We start from the raw sequence: 22,688 nt of genomic DNA, 5'->3' as shown, positions 1-22,688 counted from the left end.
ACCTGTACTACCCAGAAAATATTTTCTTTGGACTCCACCACACAACATCAACAACATTTTGGAAACATTTTATTTTGAAATCTTATTTTGAAAAAATACAAGTATCTTCCCGAATACAGTTGGTGTTTTCAAAATGATCTGTAAAGTAAATCTTGAGGTAGAAGTCCAGTTGTCAGACCTTGACCATTTTATGTAAATTTATGTGATGTTTTTGCTACCACAGTCTTCGGAGGAAAGGAGCCTTAAAAAAAAAAAAAAAAAGGAGCCTGTTTATTTTCTGCTTTCCTTTCCAAACTTGGCAAAGCACTCCTACACATACTTCCTTAGAGTGATCTCAGAAATTAAGTATACAACTGGTAAAAGTTAGTTCCAAAGACATGTTTTTTGTAATGTGAATTTTTCCAAAAAATATTAGAAATAGGCATGGGGTATGTGAAGCAATTAAACCTGAAACTCATCTTGAGTGTAACTGTTCATTTTTTCAACTTGAAATAACTGAAAACTATTTTTAAAAATCATGGTTACAAAATAGAGATGCCTTTAGGAAAATGGAATTGCTGCTGCTGCTGCTGCTAAGTCACTTCAGTCGTGTCCGACTCTGTGTGACCCCATAGACGGCAGCCTACCAGGCTCCCCCATCCCTGGGATTCTCAAGACAAGAACACTGGAGTGGGTTGCCATTTCCTTCTCCAGGAAAATGACATTATTATTTAAAAATACTTAGTAAGTGTTGGTTGTGTTCAAGGAACCAAGAGTTATATGTACTGAGGCCAGAGGGGCCAGGCAAATGCTAACTGCCTCTAGTTTTGCTCAGGTGCTCAGGGGCTTCAGTTGTGTCTGACTCTTTGAGACCTCATCAAGTGTAGCCTACCAGGCTCCTCTGTCCATGGGATTATCTGAGCAAGAATACTGGAGTGTGTTGCCATTTCCTCTTCTAGGGAATCTTCTCAACCCAGGGATTGAACCTGCCTCTCTTGTGTCATCTACATTGGCAAGTGGATTCTTTACCACTATGCCATCTGGGAAGCCCTTTGGCTCCAAACTCCTATGTAATCTCCCATCCTGCTAAACTAGCTGGGACACTGAATAAAGGAAGAGTATATGCCTACTGCATATGTAGTTTGAAATATATAAAATTATGTATATATGCATGCATGTTCAGTCATGTCTGACTCTTTTTGACCTTATAGACATGTCAAAACCATGACAATCTCATGGACCCCTCATGAAGCCTGCCAGGTTCCTCAGTCCATGGGATTTTACAGGCAAGAATACTGGAGTGGGTTGCCTTGCCCTCCTTCCTCCAGGAGATCTTCCTGACCCAGTGATCGAACCCATATCTCCTGCATTACAGGCGGATTCTTTACTGAGGAGCCACTGGGGAAGCCCATGTATCTATCTATTTATATATGACATATATATGTGTCATATATATATATACATATATATTTACTAATTTTAGAGATATAAAGAAATATTGATATATTGCTTCAAAAGCTCAAATTAAAAAATACTTGTCTTTTAAAGGAATGCTGCTGCTGCTGCTAAGTCACTTCAGTCATGTCCAACTCTGTGTGACCCTATAGATGGCAGCCCACCAGGCTCCCCCATCCCTGGGATTCTCCAGGCAAGAACACTGGAGTGGGTTGCCATTTCCTTCTCCAATGCACGAAAGTGAAAAGTCAAAGTGAAGTCGCTCAGTCATGCCCGACTCTTAGCGACCCCATGGACTGCAGCCCACCAGGCTCCTTCATCCATGGGATTTTCCAGGAAAGAGTACTGGAGTGGGGTGCCATTGCCTTCTCTGAAAGGAATGCTAGTGATTCCTGAATTCTGTCTCACAATTAACAACTCTTCATATAGGTAGCTCTATTAATGATACCTGTTGGAATCATGCCAATTAGAGGCATGAATTGTGGTATCAGACATGTCTGGGTTTAAATCATGTTTCTGCTACTTGTACTGATGTATGACTTTGGGTCAGTTACTTATCAAGGTCTCTGTGCTTCATCTGTGAAACAGGGATTATTAGAAGTAAATCACATATTTCAAGTATGTACCACAGAGCCTAAAGATTCATCAATGAAAGTTGATTCATTACTTTTTTTTTTTTTACTATTATTAGATGGTTTCTAACAAGGTTTAAAGAGTGGGCAAAGCATAGTTCTGTCCTTAGCTAGATATGCTTGTCTTTAAAATCTGTGAGGGTCCCAAACACATCTTCTGTCTTCTACTTTGCAAAGTCAGTGATTTATAGAATTCTTTGTACCAAGTAGGTGATTGGTGAATATTTGTTGACTGATATATCCACTATTGAGGTTAATGGGGCTTCCCAGGTGGCGCTAGTGGTAAAGAATCCGCCAGCCAACCCAGGAAACATAAGAGACAATCCCTGGGTTTGGAAGATCCCCTGGAGAAGGAAATGGCAACCCACTCCAGTATTCTTGCCTAGAGAATCTCATGGACAGAGGAGCCTGGCGGGTTACAGTCCATAGGGTCACAAGGAGTCAGACACAACTAAAACGACTTAGCATGCAGCATGCATACTGAGGCTAATAGGTTGCTTTTCATTCAGGGGACTATATTTAGAGCAATATAGAAAAACTTTTATGAAAATTAGGAATTACCTAGAAAGAATCCCCTGAAAGTAGACAAATTGCTATGACATAACCATTGAATGGCCTCCCCAGATGGTGCTTGTGGTAAAGAACCCGCCTGCCAATGCAGGAGATGTAAGAGATGCTGGTTCAATCCCCGGGTTGCAAAGATCCCTGGAGGAGAGCATGGCAACCCAATCCAGTATCCTTGCCTGGAGAATCCCATGGACAGAGGATCCTGGTGGGCTGCAGTTTATGGGGTCGCAAAGAGTCAGACATGACTGAGCGAGTGAGCACACATGTAACCATTGAATACAAAATTTGAAAAGTAGATTGTTGGTTCTCTCAGTGGCTCAGTTCTTTGCTACTATCTTTTAGATCCATCTTGGATTAGTCTTTTGCTTGAAACCACCAAATTTTCTTGGATGAAAGCATGCATTTGTGTATTTTTCAAGGTTAGAGGCTATGCTACATGGGAGGTTGGTTGTAATGAAGTGATATTTTAAAGATAGGTGAACTATGGCTGATTCATGTTGATGTTTGACAGAAAAAAAAACACAAAATTCTGTAAAACAATTATCCTTCAATTAAAAAATAAATTAGTTAAAAATAATAAAGATAGGTGAAATTTGTCCTTGCAATGATGTTGTCTTCACTAAAGTGTTGTGAGGTGTTGATTGAGATCTTTTCTTGTCCTTGGTGTTTTCTGAGGAGTTGAAGGTAGGTAAACAACCTGTTGAGAACAAAATTTTTTTAATTTCTAAGGCTGAGTTGGAAGGATATAAGAGTCTTAATTTGGGACTCATGTGCCCTGAAGGACAGAGAGAGTGAACTGGTGTGATGACTTTTACCCTAAAATAATAAGAAGAGTAGTATAGTACTGGAAAGGAGGAGCCTGTGTTTATGTTTGGGGAAGTGCAGTATTTATGAAGAGAACCTATTTCCTTTCCTTATCTCCTATAATTATAGTGGAACCAGCCACTTGATTGGTTTCCTTCACCAAAGCCGAGGAGATGGGATCCCAAAAGAACAGTACATAACGTTTAGGGATATATACAAGATATTCAGTTCAGTTCAGTCCCTCAGTCGTGTCCAACTCTTTGCAACTCCATGGACTGTGGCACACCAGGCTTCCATGTCCCATCACCAATTCCCAGAGGTTGCTCAAACTCATGTCCTTGGAGTCAGTGATGCCATCCAACCATTTCATCTTCTGTTGTCCCCTTCTCCTGCCTTCAATCCTTCCCAGCATCAGGGTCTTTTCCAATGAGTCAATTCTTTGCATCATGTGTTAAGGTTCACTTATTCCTCTGCTGGATATCTGCATTACCATTGGGATTTTGAACTAGATGCTATGGGCGGAGAAGGAAATGGCACCCCACTCCAGTACTATTGCCTGGAAAATCCCATGGACGGAGGAGCCTGGTAGGCTGCAATCCATGGGGTTGCAAAGAGTCAGATACGACTAATCAACTTCACTTTCACTTTTCACTTTCATGCATTGGAGAAGGAAATGGCAACCCACTCCAGTGTTCTTGCCTGGAGAATCCCAGGGATGGTGGAGAGTGGTGGGCTGCCGTCTATGGGGTCGCACAGAGTTGGACACGACTGAAGCAACTTAGCAGCAGATGCTATGGGAGCCTGGAAAGAACATTTTTGAAAGATTATGTTGTGGTGTGGCCAGGTAGAGAAAGGGCTAAGATTAATCCCCTACCAAAGTTCCCAATTCTGGATAAGTGTGAAAATAAATCCTACCATGCTTACAGGTTCCAGAGTTGGGAAGAGGGGAGTTATTGAGATACAGATTTACCAGAAATTGATACAGACTAGCACAAAGAGACCTGTGAATTATAGGAATTTCATGTGAGGATTATGAGGTAAGAGTCACATACAAGATATGGCCCAGTCTTCCAAGGAAACACTTGAAAGGGAAATGCTTGGATGTGAGTCCTTAGCAGCAGGTTCTCTAGAAATCAAGCTTGAGCTTCAGTGGTGATTAATCATGTGGGATAGCAATCTTACCTTAGGTATTCACATAAGAGTTGTCTTTATATCCCTCTTCTTCAAACTCTCAAGTCATTTGAGTAAACACAGGGAAAAGGGTGTGATTGTTAATTTTATGTCTCCAACAGGCCATTGGATGCCCATATATCTGACTGAATAATATTTCTGAGTGTGTCTGTGAGGGTGTTTCTGGAAAAGTTTAGCATTTGAATTGGAAAACTGAGTAAAGCAGACTTCCCCAATGCAGGTAGACATCATCTAATACCACTGAGGGCCTAAATAAAACAGAAAAGCAGAAGGCCGAATTCACTCTCTGCCTGATTGCTTGAGCTGAGACTTTGATCTTTCCCTGTCTTTGGTGTTCCTGGTTCTCAGGACTTCTAATTCAGACTGGCACCTACATGTTAGCTCTCCAACTCTCAGGCTTTTAAAGTACACCACTGGCTTTCTTGGCTCTCCAGCTTGTAGACAGCACATCATGGGACTTCCCAGGCTACATAACCATGTGAGCTTATAGACTTATAGTCAGTCTATGGAAAATCCCATGGACGCAGGAGCCTGGTAGGCTGCAGTCCATGGGGTCGAGAAGAGTCGGACATGACTGAGCGGCTTCACTTTCACTTTTCACTTTCGTGCAATGGAGGAGGAAATGGCAACCCACTCCAGTGTTCTTGCCTGGAGAATCCCAGGGATGGCAGGGCCTGGTGGGCTGCCGTCTATGGGGTCGCACAGAGTCGACAAGATTGAAGTGGCTTAGCAGCAGCATAGACCTTTTAATCGATAACTGATAGATAGATTTCCTAGAAGGATGAGGAGGATTCTGAATCAAAAGTGATTATCAGTGTTTTAATTTTTAATATAAATTTATTTGTTTTAATTGGAGGCTAATTACAATATTGTATTGGTTTTGCCATACATCAACATGAATCTGCCACGGGTATACACATGTTCCCCATCCTGAACCCCTCTCCCACCTCCCTCCCCATCCCATCCCTCTGGGTCATCCCAGTGCACCAGCCCTGAGCATTCTGTATCATGCATCGAACCTGGACTGGTGATTCGTTTCATATATGATATTATATATGTTTCAATGCCATTCTCCCAAATCATCCCACTCTCGCCCTCTCCCACAGAGTCCAAAAGACTGATCTATACATCTGTGTCTCTTTTGCTGTCTCGCATACAGGGTTATTGTTATGTTGCCATGATATATAGCTCACATGTATTTAGCTGGAAAGGTACCCAGTTGGATTGTAGTTATTGTCCTGTTTTCCTCTCGTTATACTCTCATGGGTGAGTGCAAGGATTGAAAGCAGATAGTCTGGCACATGGTGGGCTCTGTGGGTGTGGATATCTCTCTTCCTGCCTAGAATGGTTCTCTATGGGTCATCCCGATGCTTCAGTACTACAGTCCTATTGTGCTTCTCTCTTTTTTCCTAAATGTAAGCATGTATTAACAAATTGAAATTAATGTATTAAAAATCTAGGAAATTATGCCTACTTTAGCTTCCCAATAAGCTATGGCCATTATAATTTTGATGCCAAGAACTTTGAAGAACTGAGAACAGACCTGATAAAATTTTAAAGATGTTACTTTAAGAGTTTGGAACATTTGAAAGATAATGGATTCAATATTTCATTCAAGAGATCTTGTATTAAATAATTACAAAGCCATAAGGCTAAGACATCTGAGTGTGAAATCAACAAATATTCAGGACCTCACTATCTATTAGAGATCCATGGGATTTCCCAGGCAAGAATACCAGAGTGGGTTGCTGTTTCCTTCTCTAGGGCATCTCCCTGATCCAGGGATCAAACCCACATCTCCTGCTTGGCAGGTGGTTTCTTTACCATTGAACCACGAGGGAAACCCCAAGTTTATCTATAACTAAACAGTAAGCTAACACATACTCTGTCTTTCTCACACACACACTCATACACTCCTCCCTTCCTCTGTTCCTCTTCTTCGTGTTACACCCCTGCCCCAGTTCCTGAGTCAGGGGCTACTTTTCCCACCATAAATCTAAGACTTAGGCATTTGTAGCATGACAGTATCTTGAGCCATATTTTACACTTAGAGACTTATGCCTGGTGACTTGATGACCCCCTCCTCCACTCCCACTCCTCCCTCATCCCCTCCCATTTATTGTACTTGTCCTCATATTTGAGATTAAAAATGTTTTTCTAATGCTGGGCATTAAGTGGTGATTACCTCTATCTTCTAAATTATCTCAGAGGACAAGGTATTCTTTTTGTAAGTAGAAGGGAAAAATTGTTAATTATTTTTCTTTTAAATTCAGGCTATGAAATAGTATATACAGAATTATCCTAGTTTCCTTAAAAATACATAGTGATGAAAATGAAATAAAACAGCACTTACATAAATGCTGGTATATATCAAACAGTGTTATATATGTATATTCATTATTGCATTTTATCCTCCCCCAAATTCTATGCTGCTACTGCTAAGTCACTTCAGTCGTGTCCAACTCTGTGCAACCCCATAGACGGCAGTCCACCAGGCTCCCCCATCCCTGGGATTCTCCAGGCAAGAACATTGGAGTGGGTTGCCATTTCCTTCTCCAATGCATGAAAGTGAAAAGTGAAAGTGAAGTTGCTCAGTCGTGTCCGACTCTTAGCGACCCCATGGACTGCAGCCTACCAGGCTCCTCCATCCATGGGATTTTCCAGGCAAGAGTACTGGAGTGGGGTGCCATCGCCTTCTCCACCAAATTCTATGAGGTAGGTGCTAATATAATCCCCTATTTTACAAATAAGAGTATTGTAGGACAGCAAGCCTATGCAACAGATAAGAAGTGGTAGAGCAGGAATTCAAACACATACAGTTTAGTTCCTAACTCCATGCTCTTGCCCTCTACTCAGTTTCATTTATTAATAAGTCCCAGACTTCCCTGGTGGTCCAGTAGTTGAGAGTCTGCCAGCCAGTGCTGGGGACACAGGTTTGATCCCTGATCCAGGAAGATTTCACACACCATGAAGCGGTTAAGCCCATGTACCACAACTACTGAACCTGCATGCTGCAACTACTGAGGTTCATGCACATAGAGCCTCGCTCTGCAGTAAGAGAAGCCACTGTAATGAAAAACTCATGCACCACAATGGAAAGTAGCCCCTGCTCGCTGCAGCTAGAGAAAGCCCACGTGCAGCAACAAAGACCCAATGCAGCCAAAACATAATAAATTAAATAAATAAATAATTTTTAAAAGTCCCAAATCTATTTCTCATTCTTTCTTTTATCCATGTATTGTTTGAGCCCTTTTCTGTGCCAGGCACTGCCTGCCCATTCCACATCTCAATCTCAGTACTGTTTTTACATTTCTGATTTCCAGGACATAGTTCTTTCCACTTAATTAAAATATCAGAAATATACTTTTCATTCAATCATAATTTATTAAGCATCTACTGTGTTCCAGGCCCTGGAGATATAAAAAGCAATAAGACAGATACAGGCTTCATATTGTTATGTAGCAGATAGTTTAGTGGGAGGAAACAAGGAGAGTGTGATAAGTAGTGAAGGGGAGATTACAGCACTGAGTAAGAGGACTTAACCCAGTTGCCAGTGAAGTCTTCCAGGAAGAAGAAATGTCCAGGAGGTCAATTTCTGCTATGACAATATGAGGATCTCTGTGGATCTGCTTTCCTTTGAAACTAGTGAAATTCATTAAAAAAAAAAAAAAAGGCAAAACAATTTAAAGGCTCTAGAAAGGTTTTAAGGAAACCATTAAGTGGAAAACTATTCAAGAAAATCTATAAAAACTTCACAAGAAATATGAGTCTGTGGTATTTGAACCTAGACCTCTCCGTTTTTCCTCACTCCCATGTCAAGGAAGCAAAATTGCTCTCCTAACTATCAGCCAAGAACACGGGATATCCTCTTCCTGCAGCTCACAGCCATGGCGATTTCCTTCTCGGAAGAGGAATATAACAGTATTTCTTATCCTGCCCCAACTACTGAGATTGCGAGGTTAGGCTCCAGGTGAGTGCAATTGAGAGGTGGGGGCTCTTTCCTTCCAACCATTCCTCACTAATAGAATGGAAATTGTCCTGTGGGTGTGGTACCACTGAGACTGCTGGGGTCCTTATCACTCTTGGTTTGGCTGTAAGGTGTGGTTCCACACTATGAGAAGCAAGGTGAGAGAACATCAGGCTGTTGTTTCCTTTCTGCCTACTTAAGACATCAGGTGCTAAAGCACAAGTGTCATTCAAAGATAAGAGTGCCATTGTCTCCACCCCCAGATCCAGAGCCCTGGCTCAGAGATTTTTCCTGGGGAGAGAAGAAAGTCATGAATCATATAGGTACTAAAATTTTCCCAATGGAACTTACTTTATTTGCAACAAAGTATGGAGGCATTCAAGCCAAAGTTGCTCTAAAAACAGAATGGTTGTTGTGGAGGCAATTGGGAAGTGATTCAGGGGTTTGGTGAAGATACCAGTTAGCTGTAAACTGGCTAGATTGTTTTAAAAAGTCAGGTAAGGGGACTTCGCTGGTGGTCCAGGGATTAAGAATCCGCCTTGCAATACGGGGAACGTGGGTTTGATTTCTGGTTGGGGAACTAAGATTCCACATGCCTTGGAGTAACTAAGCCAGTGTGCCACAACTAGAGTCCATGCATCTCAATGAAAGATCTCGCATGACACAATGAAGATCCCAAGTGCCACAACTAAGACCTGACACAGACAAATAAATAAATAATTTTTTTTTTTTTTAAAAGCCAGGTAAGAAGATGGCTGTGGGGAGTTCTCCTTCCTTGTTTGGAGCAAATATTAAACACTGACCTTTGGAACTTTTCCTGCAAGGGAGCCCCGATTTGATTGAATTAGGTTGCAGAACAATTGATGCCCAAGAACACTGTTTAAAAATAGTAGATTAATCAACTGGCAATGCTATGCTATGCTATGCTAAGTCACTTAAGTCATAATAGGAGCCTAACAACTGCATATGGACAGGACTATGGCCTTTACAAGTGCTTTTAAGTCCCTCACCTCACTCTCATTTAGTTGGGACAGGATGATGAGAGAGGCGTTGGGATTGGATATTGTCCTTCCTCCAGGTCAGTTAGGCTCTGATAAAACTCTGATTAGGCTCTTGTAAAAAATAGTTTCTCTTGACTATTAAGAAGAATAGAATGCTCTGGATACACTTAAAAGTGCCTACTTTTCCCTCCCCCTTCCAGAAGAACAAAGAGGTTTTCTCTAATATTCACTGTGAGAACCTCATAGGTCTCTAAAAAGTAACTCATGAAAGTGTGAGAGCACCCCTTAAACTGGGCCTCTCTGGAGTTTTAAATCTCAGACTTGTCCACATTGAGCTTCTAGAAATTCGTAAACTATAGTTTAGGTTTTCCTATATCAGAAGGAAATGGCAACCCACTCCAGTATTCTTGCCTGGAGAATCCCAGGGACAGAGGAGTCTAGTGGGCTGCCATCTATGGGGTCGCACAGAGTTGGACACGACTGAAGCGACTTAGCAGCAGCAGCAGCATATCAGTACTGATATGCTATCAATATAAACTGTTTATAGGTTTTACTCTAGCAAATTGTGATTCTCTGTATCTGCCTGTCTGTCACCTGTCTGTAGCAGGGATTTGATTTGTGACTTCAGTCATTTAATGGATCTAAGAAGAGTTCTTGATTTTCAGTTTATACAACTTTTTACTTATTGTTACTACTTCTAAGTTTTTTCCATGCCAAACCAAAAACTGGAAGCAAGAGGGAATTTAATGATAAAAGAGTTAACACATAAGTAATACATGACAATTATAAATATATATGCCCCTAATAACAGCAACAAAATATATGAAGCAAAAACTGACAATAAAAAAGGGAGAAATAGATAATTCAATAGTAATAGCTGAAGACTTTAATAGCCCACTTTTCATAATAAATAGATCAACTGGACAGAAGATCAACCAGGAAATAGAAGATGTGAGAACACCATGCACCAACTATACCTAATAGACATATACAATATGCCACCCAACAACAGCAGAATACATATTTTTCTCAAGTGCACAGTGAACAGTCTTCATGGTAGACCATGTAATAGGCCATAAAACAACCCTCAGTAAATTTAAAGGATTAGAAGTTAGTTATACAAGATATGTTCTCTGACCACACTGCAATAAAATTTCATATCAACAACAGAAAAAAAAACATTAGGAAATTCACAAATATCTGGAAATTAAACAAAACACTCCTAAATAGCCAATGCATCAAAGAACAAATCAAAATGGATATCAGAAAATACTTTGAAATTAAAGAAAAATGAAACATAGTATACAACATACCAGAACTTATGGGGTGGAACTTTGGTATTTAGAAACACAATGTACTCAAAATGATGGGATAGAGCTAAACTTGCATAAAGGAAAATATATAGCTTTAAGCCTGTATTTAAAAAAGAAGAAAGATCTCAAATCAACATCCTAACTTTCCACTTTAAGATACTGGGAAAGAAGAGCAAACTAAGCATAAAGCAAGCAGAAGGAAGGAAATAATAATAATTAGAGCAGAAATTAATGTAATGGAAAATAGAAAGAGAATAGAGAAAATTAGTGAAACCAAAGCAGATTCTTTGAAAAGATCAACAATGTTGACAAATCTTCAGCTAGACTGGTGAGAGAGAGGGTGAGAGGGAAAGAGAGAAATGTGTGTCAAGTTACTAGAATTGGAAATGAAAGAGGGGCTGGTATTACTGACCTTATAGATATGAAAAAAGATTATGAATGAACAATATGAAATATTACATGCCCTTATATTAGATAATAGAAGAAATGGACAAATTCCTAGAAAAACACAAACTACCAAAACTATCTCAAGAATAAATAAACCATCTGAATAGACCTATAACAAATGAAGAGACTGAATTAGTAATACATTTTTTAAACTACCCACGAATAAAATTCTAGGCCACATGGCTTCACTGCTGCTGCTGCTGCTGCTGCTAAGTCGCTTCAGTCGTGTCTGACTCTGTGAGACCCCATAGACAGCAGCCCACTAGGCTCCTCTGTCCCCGGGATTCTCCAGGCAAGAATACTGGAGTGGGTTGCCATTTCCTTCTCCAATGCATGAAAGTAAAAAGTGAAAGTGAGGTTGCTCAGTCGTGCCCGACTCTTCGAGACCCCATGGACTGGAGCCTACCAGGCTCCTCCGTCCATGGGATTTTCCAGGCAAGAGTACTGGAGTGGGGTGCCATTTCCTTCTCCATTCACGACTGAATTCTATCAAATATTTAAGGAAGAATCCTTCACAAATTGTTCAAAAAAAAAGAAAAGGAAACACTTCTTCTCTTATTTTGTGAGACCAGTATTACCCTGATACAAAATCCAGGCAAAGATATTGCAAGAAAAAACTACAAACCAGTATTGCCTATGAATATGGATGCAAAAATCCCCCAACAAGATACTAGGAAAACAAATCTAGAAACATATAAAAACAGTTATACATTATGACCAAAAAAGATTTATCCCAAAATGCAAGCTTGATTTAACATCCCCAAACCAGGTATTCCCTAAGCATAATGAAAGTTATTACAAAAACCCTCCATGGACATTATGTGCTGTGCTGTGCTTAGCCTCTCAGTCGTGTCTGACTCTTTGCAATTGCATGGACTGTAGCCTGCCAGGCTCCTCTGTCCATGGGGATTCTCCAGGCAAGAATACTGGAGTAGGTTGCCATGCCTTCCTCTGGGGTATCTTCCTAACCCAGGGACTGAACTCAGGTCTCCCACACTGCAGGCAGATTCTTTACCGTCTGAGTCACCAGGGAAGTCCAAGAATACTGAAGTGGGAAGTGTATCCCTTCTCCAAGGGATCTTTCTGACCCAGGTATCGAACTGGGGTCTCCTGCATTGCAGGTGGATTCTTTACCAGCTGAGCTACCAGGGAAGCCCCCTGCTGACATTATACTTAATGTTAAAACAATGAATATCTTTTCCCTAGTATTAGGAGCAAAAACAAAGATATGTGCTCTCACCATTTCTATCCAACATTACAACTGGAGGTTCTAGCCAAGACAGTTAGGCAAGAAAAAGAAATAAAAGGCATCCAGATTGAAAAATAAGAATTAGAACTATATTTACAGATGACATAATCTTATGTATAGAAAGTGTTATGGAATCCACTGATAAACTAACAAAACAAACAACCTCAGCAAGGTTGCAAGATATAAGATGAATATATAAAGATATTTCAATACAGCCATATTTCTATACACTTACAATGAACAATCAGAACAAGAAAATTAAGAAAACAATTCTACCTATAATAGTATCAAAAAGACCGAGATATTTAGAAATACATTTAACAAGGGAAGCATAAAATCGATACTCTGAAAACTGCAAACTATTATCGAAATTAAAGAAGAAAATTAAATGATGCCATTAAGAAATTAAAGAAGATGCAATTAAATGGGAAAAAAAATCCCATTGAAAATTTTAATAGTGTTAAAATGGTAATGCTTCCCAAATTGATCTATAGAGTCAATGCAATCCCTTTCATAATCCCAGCTGATTTCTTTGTAGAAATTGACAAGCTTATTCTAAAATTCATATGCATTGCAAGGCACCCTAAATAGCCAAAAAAAACCTTGGAAATAAATAAAATAGGAGGACTCATGTTTCCTGGTTTCAGAACTGCTTCAAAACCAGGGTAATCAAAACAGTGTGATCCTGTCACATGATAGACATATAGGTCAATAGGACTGAATTGAGAGTCCAGAAATAAAATTCAGTTCAGGTCAGTTCAGTTCAGTCGCTCAGTTGTGTCCAACTCTTTGCGACCCCATGAATCACAGCACGCCAGCCTCCCTGTCCCTCACCAACTCCCGGAGTTCACTCAGACTCACGTCCACCGAGTCAGTGATGCCATCCAGTCATCTCATCCTCTGTCGTCCCCTTCTCCTCCTGCCTCCAATCCCTCCCAGCATCAGGGTCTTTTCCAATGAGTCAACTCTTCGCATGAGGTGGCCAAAGTACTGGAGTTTCAGCTTTAGCATCATTTCTTCCAAAGAAATCCCAGGGCTGATCTCCTTCAGAATGGACTGGTTGGATCTCCTTGCAGTCCAAGGGACTCTCAAGAGTCTTCTCCAACACCACAGTTCAAAAGCATCAATTCTTCAGCACTCAGCTTTCTTCACAGTCCAACTCTCACATTCATACATGACCACTGGAAAAACCATAGCCTTGACTAGATGGACCTTTGTTCGCAAAGTAATGTCTCTGCTTTTCAATATGCTATCTAGGTTTGTCATAACTTTCCTTCCAAGGAGTAAGCGTCTTTTAATTTCATGGCTGCAATCACCATCTGCAGTAATTTTGGAGCCCAAGAAAATAAAGTCTGACACTGTTTCCACTGTTTCCCCATCTATTTCCCATGAAGTGATGGGACCAGATGGCATGATCTTCATTTTCTGAATGTTGAGCTTTAAGCCAACTTTTTCACTCTCCACTTTCACTTTCATCAAGAGGCTTTTCCTCTTCACTTTCTGCCATAAGGGTGGTGTCATCTGCATATCTGAGGTTATTGATATTTCTCCCAGCAATCTTGATTCCAGCTTGTGTTTCTTCCAGTCCAGCGTTTCTCATGATGTACTCTGCCTATAAGTTAAATAAGCAGGGTGACAATATACAGCCTTGACGTATTCCTTTTCCTATTTGGAACCAGTCTGTTGTTCCATGTCCAGTTCTAACTGTTGCTTCCTGACCTGCATATAGGTTTCTCAAGAGTCAGGTCATGTGGTCTGGTATTCCCATCTCTTTCAGAATTTTCCACAGTTTATTGTAATCCACACAGTCAAAGGCTTTGGCATAGTCAATAAAACAGAAATAGATGTTTTTCTGGAACTCTCTTGCTTTTTCAATGATCCACCAATTTGATCTCTGGTTCCTCTTCCTTTTCTAAAACCAGCTTGAACATCTGGATTTCATTATAGCAGACTGGAATGCAAAAGTAAGAAGTCAAGAAACACCTGGAGTAACAGGCAAATTTGGCCTTGGAATACGGAATGAAGCAGGGCAAAGACTAATAGAGTTTTGCCAAGAAAATACACTGGTTAAAACAAACACCCTCTTCCAACAACACAAGAGAAGACTCTACACATGGACATCACCAGATGGTCAACACCAAAATCAGACTGATTATATTCTTTGCAGCCAAAGATGGAGAAGCTCTATACAGTCACCAAAAACAAGACCAGGAGCTGTCTGTGGCTCAGATCATGAACTCCTTATTGCCAAATTCAGACTTAAATTGAAGAAAGTAGGGAAAACCACTAGACCATTCAGGTATGACCTAAATCAAATCCCTTATGATTATACAGTGGAAATGAGAAATAGATTTAAGGGACTAGATCTGATAGACAGAGTGCCTGATGAACTATGGATGGAGGTTCGTGACATTGTACAGGAGGCAGGGATCAAGACCATCCCCATGGAAAAGAAATGCAAAAAAGCAAAATGGCTGTCTGGGGAGGCCTTACAAATAGCTGTGAAAAGAAGAGAAGCAAAAAGCAAAGGAGAAAAGGAAAGATATAAGCATCTGAATGCAGAGTTCCAAAGAATAGCAAGGAGAGATAAGAAAGCCTTCCTCAGCGATCAATGCAAAGAAATAGAGGAAAACAACAGAATGGAGGAAAACAAATAGAGGAAAACAAAGACTAGAGATCTTTTCAAGAAAATTGGAAATACCAAGGGAACATTTCATGCAAAGATGGGCTCAATAAAGGACAGAAATGGTATGGACCTAACAGAAGCAGAAGATATTAAGAAGAGGTGGCAGGAATACACAGAAGAACTGTACAAAAAAGATCTTCATGACCAAGATAATCACCATGGCACGACCAAGATAATCATGATGGTGTGATCACTCACCTAGAGCCAGACATCCTGGAATGTGAAGTCAAGTGGGCTTTAGAAAGCATCACTATGAACAAAGCTAGTGGAGGTGATGGAATTCCAGTTGAGCTATTCCAAATCCTGAAAGATGATGCTGTGAAAGTGCTGCACGCAATATGCCAGCAAATTTGGAAAACTCAGCAGTGGCCACAGGCCTGGAAAAGGTCAGTTTTCATTCCAGTCCCAAAGAAATAAAATTATGTTTCAGCTGATTTTTGACAAGGATGCCAAGACCATTCAATGGGAAAAAGCAGTCCTTTCACAAATAGTCCTGGATCAACTAGACAGCCACTTGCAAACTGATGAAATGAGACCCATATCTCATACCATATACAAAAAATTAACTAGAAATAGATCAGAGACCTAAATGTAAGATTTAAAATGATACAACTCTTAGGGGGAAAAATGTAGGGACAAATCTTCACGAACTTGATACCAAACGAATGAGCAGAAAAATAAAAAATGTGTATTAAATTTCATCAAAACTAAAATTTGGAGGGCATCAAAGTATACCATCAGGATACTGGTGGCACAGTGGATAAGAATCTGTCTGCCAATAAGGGGACACAGGTTCAAACCCTCCTCTGGGAAGATTCTACATGCCACAGAGCAACTAGGCCTGGCACCAGGACTTCCGAGCCTATGCTCTAGAGCCCACAAGCCACACCTTCTGAGCCTGCTTCCTGCAACTACTGAAGCCCGTGCACGTAGAGCCTGTGCTCCACAACAAGAGAAGCCACTGCAATGAGAAGCCTGTGCACTGCAACCGAGAATGGCCCCCACTCACCACAACTAGATAAAGTCCATGCAAAGCAACAAAGACCCAGATCAGCCAAAACTAAATAAATAAAATAAATAATTTTCTAAAAAGTATACTATCAGGAAAGTAAAAAGATAACCCACAGAATGGGAAAAGATATGTACAAATCATGTATTCAAGGGATTTGTATTCAGAGTATATAAAAACTCCTACAACTCAATAATAAAAAGGCAAATATCCCAATTAAAAATGGGCAAAGGATTTGAATAGACATTTCTCCTAGTAATATATACTAGTGGCCAGTAAACTCATGGAGAGATGCTCAATATCATTAACCATCAGAGAAATGTAAATCCAAACCACAATAAGATATCACTCACCTCTGCTAAAATGGCTACAGTCAAAAAGTCAGAAAATAAAGTGTTGCCAAGGATATGGGAAAATTGTAACCCTTACACACTGCTGGTAAGTATACAGCAGTATACACACTGCAGGTAAAATGGTCAGCCAGTTTAGAAAATAATATGGCTGTCCCTGAAACAATTAAGCATAGAGTTACTGTATGACACAGCAATTCAATTGCTAGATATCTACCCTAGAGAAATAAGAACATTCAGTTCAGTTCAGTCACTCAGTCGTGTCCAACTCTTTGCGACCCCATGAGTCGCAGCACGCCAGGCCTCCCTGTCCATCACCAACTCCCGGAGTCCACTCAAACTCACGTCCATTGAGTCGGTGATGCCATCCAGCCATCTCATCCTCTATCATCCCCTTCTCCTCCTGCCCCCAATCCCTCCCAGTATCAGAGTCTTTTCCAATGAGTCAACCCTTCGCATGAGGTGGACATTATGTCCTCACAAAACTTGTACATAAATCTACATAGCAACATTATCCATAACAAGCAAAAGATGAAAACAGCCCAAATATCCATCAATGGACTAATGGATAAACAAAATGTTCATATCCATACAACAGAATATTGTTCAGCCATAAAAGGAAATTAATACATGGTACACAATGGATTAACCTTGAAAACATATGCTAAGTGAAAAAAGCCAATAACAAAAGACCACATTTTATGAGTCCATTTTTATGAAATGTCCAGGAAAAGGAAATCTATAGAGACAGAAAGTAGATTAATGTTTATTTAGGGCTGAAGGGATAGAGGCATGGGGGCAGGATCATAGCTAAGGTATGGTATTTCTCTTTGATGTGAAAATGTACACTAAAAACTATTGACTTGTACACTTAAGGTGGGTGAATTTTATGGTGTGTGAATTATATCTCAATAAAACTGTTTTAAAAGAAGTAACGTCTATTCTGGGATAATGAGTAGGAGCTTTAAGGAAATAATGGGAATCCATTTAGCAGTGTTGCTGCTGTTGTTGTTAGTATTTATTAAATACCAACTGTTGCAGAGTAGAGATTAGGAGTGAGGGCTTTGACCTTAGGCAGGTGTTCCATTTAATAGCTGGGTGACCTTGGCTGAAACACATAATCTCTTTAAGCCTTGCTTCCTTTTCTGTTAAATAGTAGGTTAATAGCATAATATCTGGAAAAGGACTCAGAATTCATAAAAGGGAAGGACTTTGTGTAAGTACAAGAAACTATTTTGACATGCAAGGATACATGTTACAATGCAAGGATGATAGAATGACCTATTAGGAGAAATTTTTAAAAAGTAATTATTCCGTAAACAATCAGATAGCAAGAGGTCTGATGAGATATCAAGATATCACTTTGAAAGACACAGTCACTCCCTTTAGTGAGCTGAAGGGCTTTATGTTGGTATTTGTGGGTATGTGCTAAGTTGCTTCAGTCGTGTCCAACTCTTTGCGATACCATCGGCTGTAGCCTATCAAGCTCCTCTGTCCAAGGGATTCTCCAGGCAAGAATACTGGAATGGGCTGCCATTTCCTTCTCCAGGGGATCTTCCTGACCCAGGGATCGAACCTGGGTCTCTTACGTCTCCTGCACTGGCAAGCAGGTTCTTTACCACTAGCGCCACCTGTATATATTATACTTAACCTCCTGTCCTTCATTTTTCTTGTAATAATGCATGGTGAACATGCAGTACATATGGAGCTACCTCATCCTTGTAAATGGATTCTTTACCTATAGTGTACTGAAAATATTAAGGGGGTGTTTAAGCAAAATATTTGAATGGACATTTCTCAAAGTAAGATGTTTGAATGACCAATGGTACATGAAAAGATGTCCCATACTGAAGTAAATTATCTAGCAAATGATGCAGCTGTATTTTTCTGAAGCTCTTGCAAAACACTGGTGTCAAAATATCAAATGATTGATTTAGGATACCATTATGTGCAAAAGGTTCCCCCTCCCTCAAAACTTTCCTATAGAGGGAACAGACCAGCTTTCCTCCTAGCTTTTGGCTTTTCCTTTTATAGAGGCAGTAACGATTGTATATGTAAAGGATCTGGGGCTGACTTACAAACACACACACACACACTCCTGTCAATTTCTCAGTGAAAAATTTTGCAGAATATTTTTCCTGTTATTAGCATTTTGATAAACCCATGGTTTTTGCTCCTCTATTTCTTTAATTTTGTGTGTCACAGTAGCTATGTCTTACTGTAACTTCAAAGTTCCTCATAGATTGTTTACTTGTAGTTTCTTAGGTGATGTTCTTTTCATTCAGTTAATTAGTATTCATTCAAAGTCCTATGTATTAAAGTAAAAATTAGAATTACAAATTTCATATTTATAGTATACAGTATTATAATGCATTATCTGCTTTAACTTGGAAAAATAAATCAAAATTTGTGGTGTTAGGAAAGGCTTACCATTCACATTAAGATTTGTTGTACAGAGAAAAGTGTTACTGGGAGAGTCAATCTGCCTTGAGTCCTGAGCATCCTTGTACATTCTTAAGGCCCTGACCACTCTTTATGCAAGCAGGCCATTTCTCAGAGTTTATTTGCAGCAAGCAACTTTGAGGCATGAGGTAATGTCTTTTCCTTTCTGGGGACACAGCAGGCTTGCTTTTGCTTACTATGAAAGCAGTGAGTTCTCCAAACTATGGGCATCTTTCCTAGAACACGGTGTATTGCATGTTCCGTCATCCATGACGGGCTGTGTCAGCTTATGGGACTTGATCATGGGGAACTGATACAAACCAAAATGAAGCCAAGGCTACTGCTTTTACCATGGGTAATAATGTCCTTAGGACTGGGATTCTAGTACCATTTGCCATAGCAAAAGCAGGTTAAACAGTAGCAGGTTAATATTAACTTGTTAATTTGTAGATAGGGTAAAATCTCTTATTGCACCCCTCTTGACAGGTGTTTCCAGATATTATTCTCTAAATCAATTATACTGGGGCAATATTTCCGGTCTTCCCAGGTGGCTCAGTGGTAAAGAATCCACCTGCCAATGCAGGAGACCTGGGTTCAATCCCTGGGTTGGGAAGATCTCCTGGAGAAGGGAATGGCTATCTACTCCAGTATTCTTGCCTGGAGAATTCCATGGACAGAGGAGCCTGACTGGCTACAGTCCATGGGGTTGCAAAAGAGTGACAACAGCATTTCCCACTAGGGTAACTTTTGCCATATCTATGTACCATCTTGGCTATTAACATAGTATTCTACTTCATGTTTGTCTTCAAACTGACTCACTTATTTAATTTGAATATTTTTTGAAAAGGAAATTTGGGTACTTTTTTGAAAAGGAAACTTTATAGCTTTCCCTTAATCTAAACTATCATTGTTTGCCTTAAAGATTTATTAATATACATTCAAATAAATACATGAATATGTGTGTGCATGCTAAGTTGCTTCAGTAGTGTCCAACTCTTTGTGACCCCATGGACTCCAGCCCACCAGGCTCCTCTGACCATGGTATTCTCCAGGCAAGAATACTGGGCTGGGTTGACATTCTCTCCTCCAGGATCTTCCCAACCCAGGAATTGAACCCACATCTCTTATGTCTCCTGCATTGGCAAGCAGGTTCTTTATCACTAATGCCACTTGGGAAGCCCCAAATACATGGATATTACAACTTAAAATATTTGTGTATTATCTGAAATCATCTCCAGTAGGCCCTTCTACCTTAATCCCAAGTTATCTGATTACCTCCAGAGTAGTCATTGCTGGGACAAAGACTATCACAACCAATGTTTTTAGTTAGTGACTTTTGAAATCTTACATTTTTCCTTTAAAAAGTTCCCATCAAGCCCTTTTGTGAGGGAAAAAAAGGAATAAAGGAAGTCTAGTGCTCTGACCTGCAATGGGACAGTTGTCCTCCAGGTATGCATGTCCAGGACAGCCTGGCCCTCAGCCTAGGAGAGTCGGTGCCTGCTGCAAGCTGGAGCAGAAAAACCAATGTCAGATCATCTTGGAGAGGGGTGTGCCTTGGGGGAGTCCTTCCATGTCCTGCCACAGTGCCACTCCTCAGTGCCATGGGGCTGGATTCAACCAGTCTTATAATGCTGGCAATTGAGTTCCTGGACCTTCACCTGCATCCATCAAGCTGCCATAACCTCAAAGAATGGTCTGAAGTGATTAACTGCTCCCCAAAAAGAGCATCACACAGGAAAAATAACACACTGTTGGTGTAACTGTGATCCACAGATACACATATAGTTATGAAAATCTGGATGCAGATATAAATACACAGTAAGTCTTACACAGCACTTTTATACATTTCCAATAAAGAATGGGAATATCCCAAAATCTGACTTGAATCTCCCTTTAAAACTTACACAAGTCTAAGGGTGTCTTTTGAGTTGGTGAGGAGGCCGGCCACCAGTCTTTTGGGAGAGATCACTCACCCTAAGGAAACGAGGCTCAGGAAGATAAACCAATCTTTAGACTCAGAAGCAACCCTGACTAAAGCATAATGTCTGTTATTCAGACTTATTTTCTGGTCCCAACCCTAAACAGACCCATTGTGTCTGAGTCCTATACGGAAGAGGGGTTCTCTGATTAAAACCCCAAAGTTGCCAAGGTATCAGTAAGATATCACAGCCCAAGTAGCCCTGCATAAACGTCTATCTAAACTGAAGAGATGGGCATTTCCCCCACTTCTGTAGAGCTCAGACTGGAGAATCAAGCAGGTTCCAAAGAAATATGTTGGGCTTCACTGTTTGAGATTTCTAGCACATCAGCCGTGTTAGGGGGCTGAGAGGTACAGAATCTGAAGGAAGGGGCAGAAATATCCAATACACGTGGTAGTATCAAGGGGAGGGGCATAGAAGGTTGGGCAGGCACAGGAGGAGAGAAAAACAAAGGCGGTACCCACCTGACAGCTGTCTGGATTTTTCCTTAAGCACAGGTGAGAACTAACCTTCTCCCTCCAAAATACCTAAAACAAATCTCTTAAGGATTTCGCATCCTACATGGGCACATGGAAATAAAAGCCTATCAAATATAGCTCATGGTCAGTACCTTATTTGGTCCTCATGAGATCCCAGAAAGATCATTATTATCTCTATACTGCAAATGAGAAAAGATATAAAATTTATTTTTCTAGCTAAGAGGTCTGGTGGTAATCTGGAGTTCACACTTACTTCTAAAATTCTGCTAATAAATATTGTGTCTCAATGCCTTTAGAAATATAACAACTACTGTTGGTTACTCCTTTTTTTGTTATAAAACTTCTATTATTTTTAACAATAAAGTGTGTACATTCTAGGAATAAGGAAAAATACAAATAAACTGAATAAAAAAAAATCACTCATAATCCTACCACAGATTATATTTTTTGTCTTTCATCCTTCACATATTCTTCTGTGTATATATGCAATATACAAATGTACCCTTCCCTTTCAAAAATACGATATTCACATATTAGTAACTTTTTTTACATTTTATATACTGTTAGGAATCTCTTTTTGTACAAATGAGTAAAGCTCTCCTTTTGAAAGGCAAAGACTTGTAGATTGGTTTGAAATAAACAATGAGATGCATCTAAAACCACTAATAGCAACAAGTTAAAAGCAGAAAGATGGACAGAGATATACAGGACAACAAAAAAGAAAGTAATGTCAACATCAGAAAAAAACAGAAATCAAGGTAAACTACATTAAATAGGGGTAAGGATGGTTTCGATTAACCTTCCAACGCATCACTATAAGTTTGTTTCTGACTCTCCTTATCTCATCAATTTCATTCACATTTCTAAACATATCTTCCTTGCTTAAATGCCTGTTGTGTATATCTTCTTTAAATTCCTGGAGAGACTGAATCAGTCTTTCTCTAAAAGTTCCTTCTGTTTTTTCCTCCTCCTCTTGCTTTTCCTCAGGCTTTGGTACTTCTTCAAGTTTTGGTTCATTCTCATTTTCTGGTTTTTCTTCAGTTTTTTGACAGGGTTTCATCTTGTGTCTCCCTTTCTTTCCCTCTTCCTTTCTTTTCTTCTACTTATTTTTCTTTGAAAACAACTACTTCTAGGAAGC

General features: G+C 40.0%; 1 protein-coding gene across 7 annotated transcripts in view; it reads right to left on the bottom strand.

Moving 5' to 3' along the window:
- Window positions 1–52: 52 nt before the first annotated feature.
- Window positions 53–22,688, bottom strand: part of TCEAL9 (transcription elongation factor A like 9) — a 23,574-nt gene continuing 938 nt past the window's right edge. The window contains exons 3-5 of one of the 7 annotated variants that reach the window (XR_011463480.1): window positions 20,997–22,679; window positions 20,517–20,599; window positions 53–241 (exon numbers count right to left, since the gene is read on the bottom strand). Coding sequence is in view for 1 of the 7 variants with exons in the window: in XM_005910958.2 (XP_005911020.2) it covers window positions 22,314–22,610 (297 nt within the window). In the remaining 6 variants the exon portion in view is untranslated. The other 6 variants (XR_011463481.1, XR_011463482.1, XR_011463483.1 and 3 more) reach the window with 6 other exon arrangements.

The sequence above is a fragment of the Bos mutus genome, unplaced genomic scaffold, assembly GCF_027580195.1.
Source record: "Bos mutus isolate GX-2022 unplaced genomic scaffold, NWIPB_WYAK_1.1 CTG238, whole genome shotgun sequence".
NCBI lineage: Eukaryota > Metazoa > Chordata > Mammalia > Artiodactyla > Bovidae > Bos > Bos mutus.
This window is presented reverse-complemented; position numbering and strand designations above follow the sequence as displayed.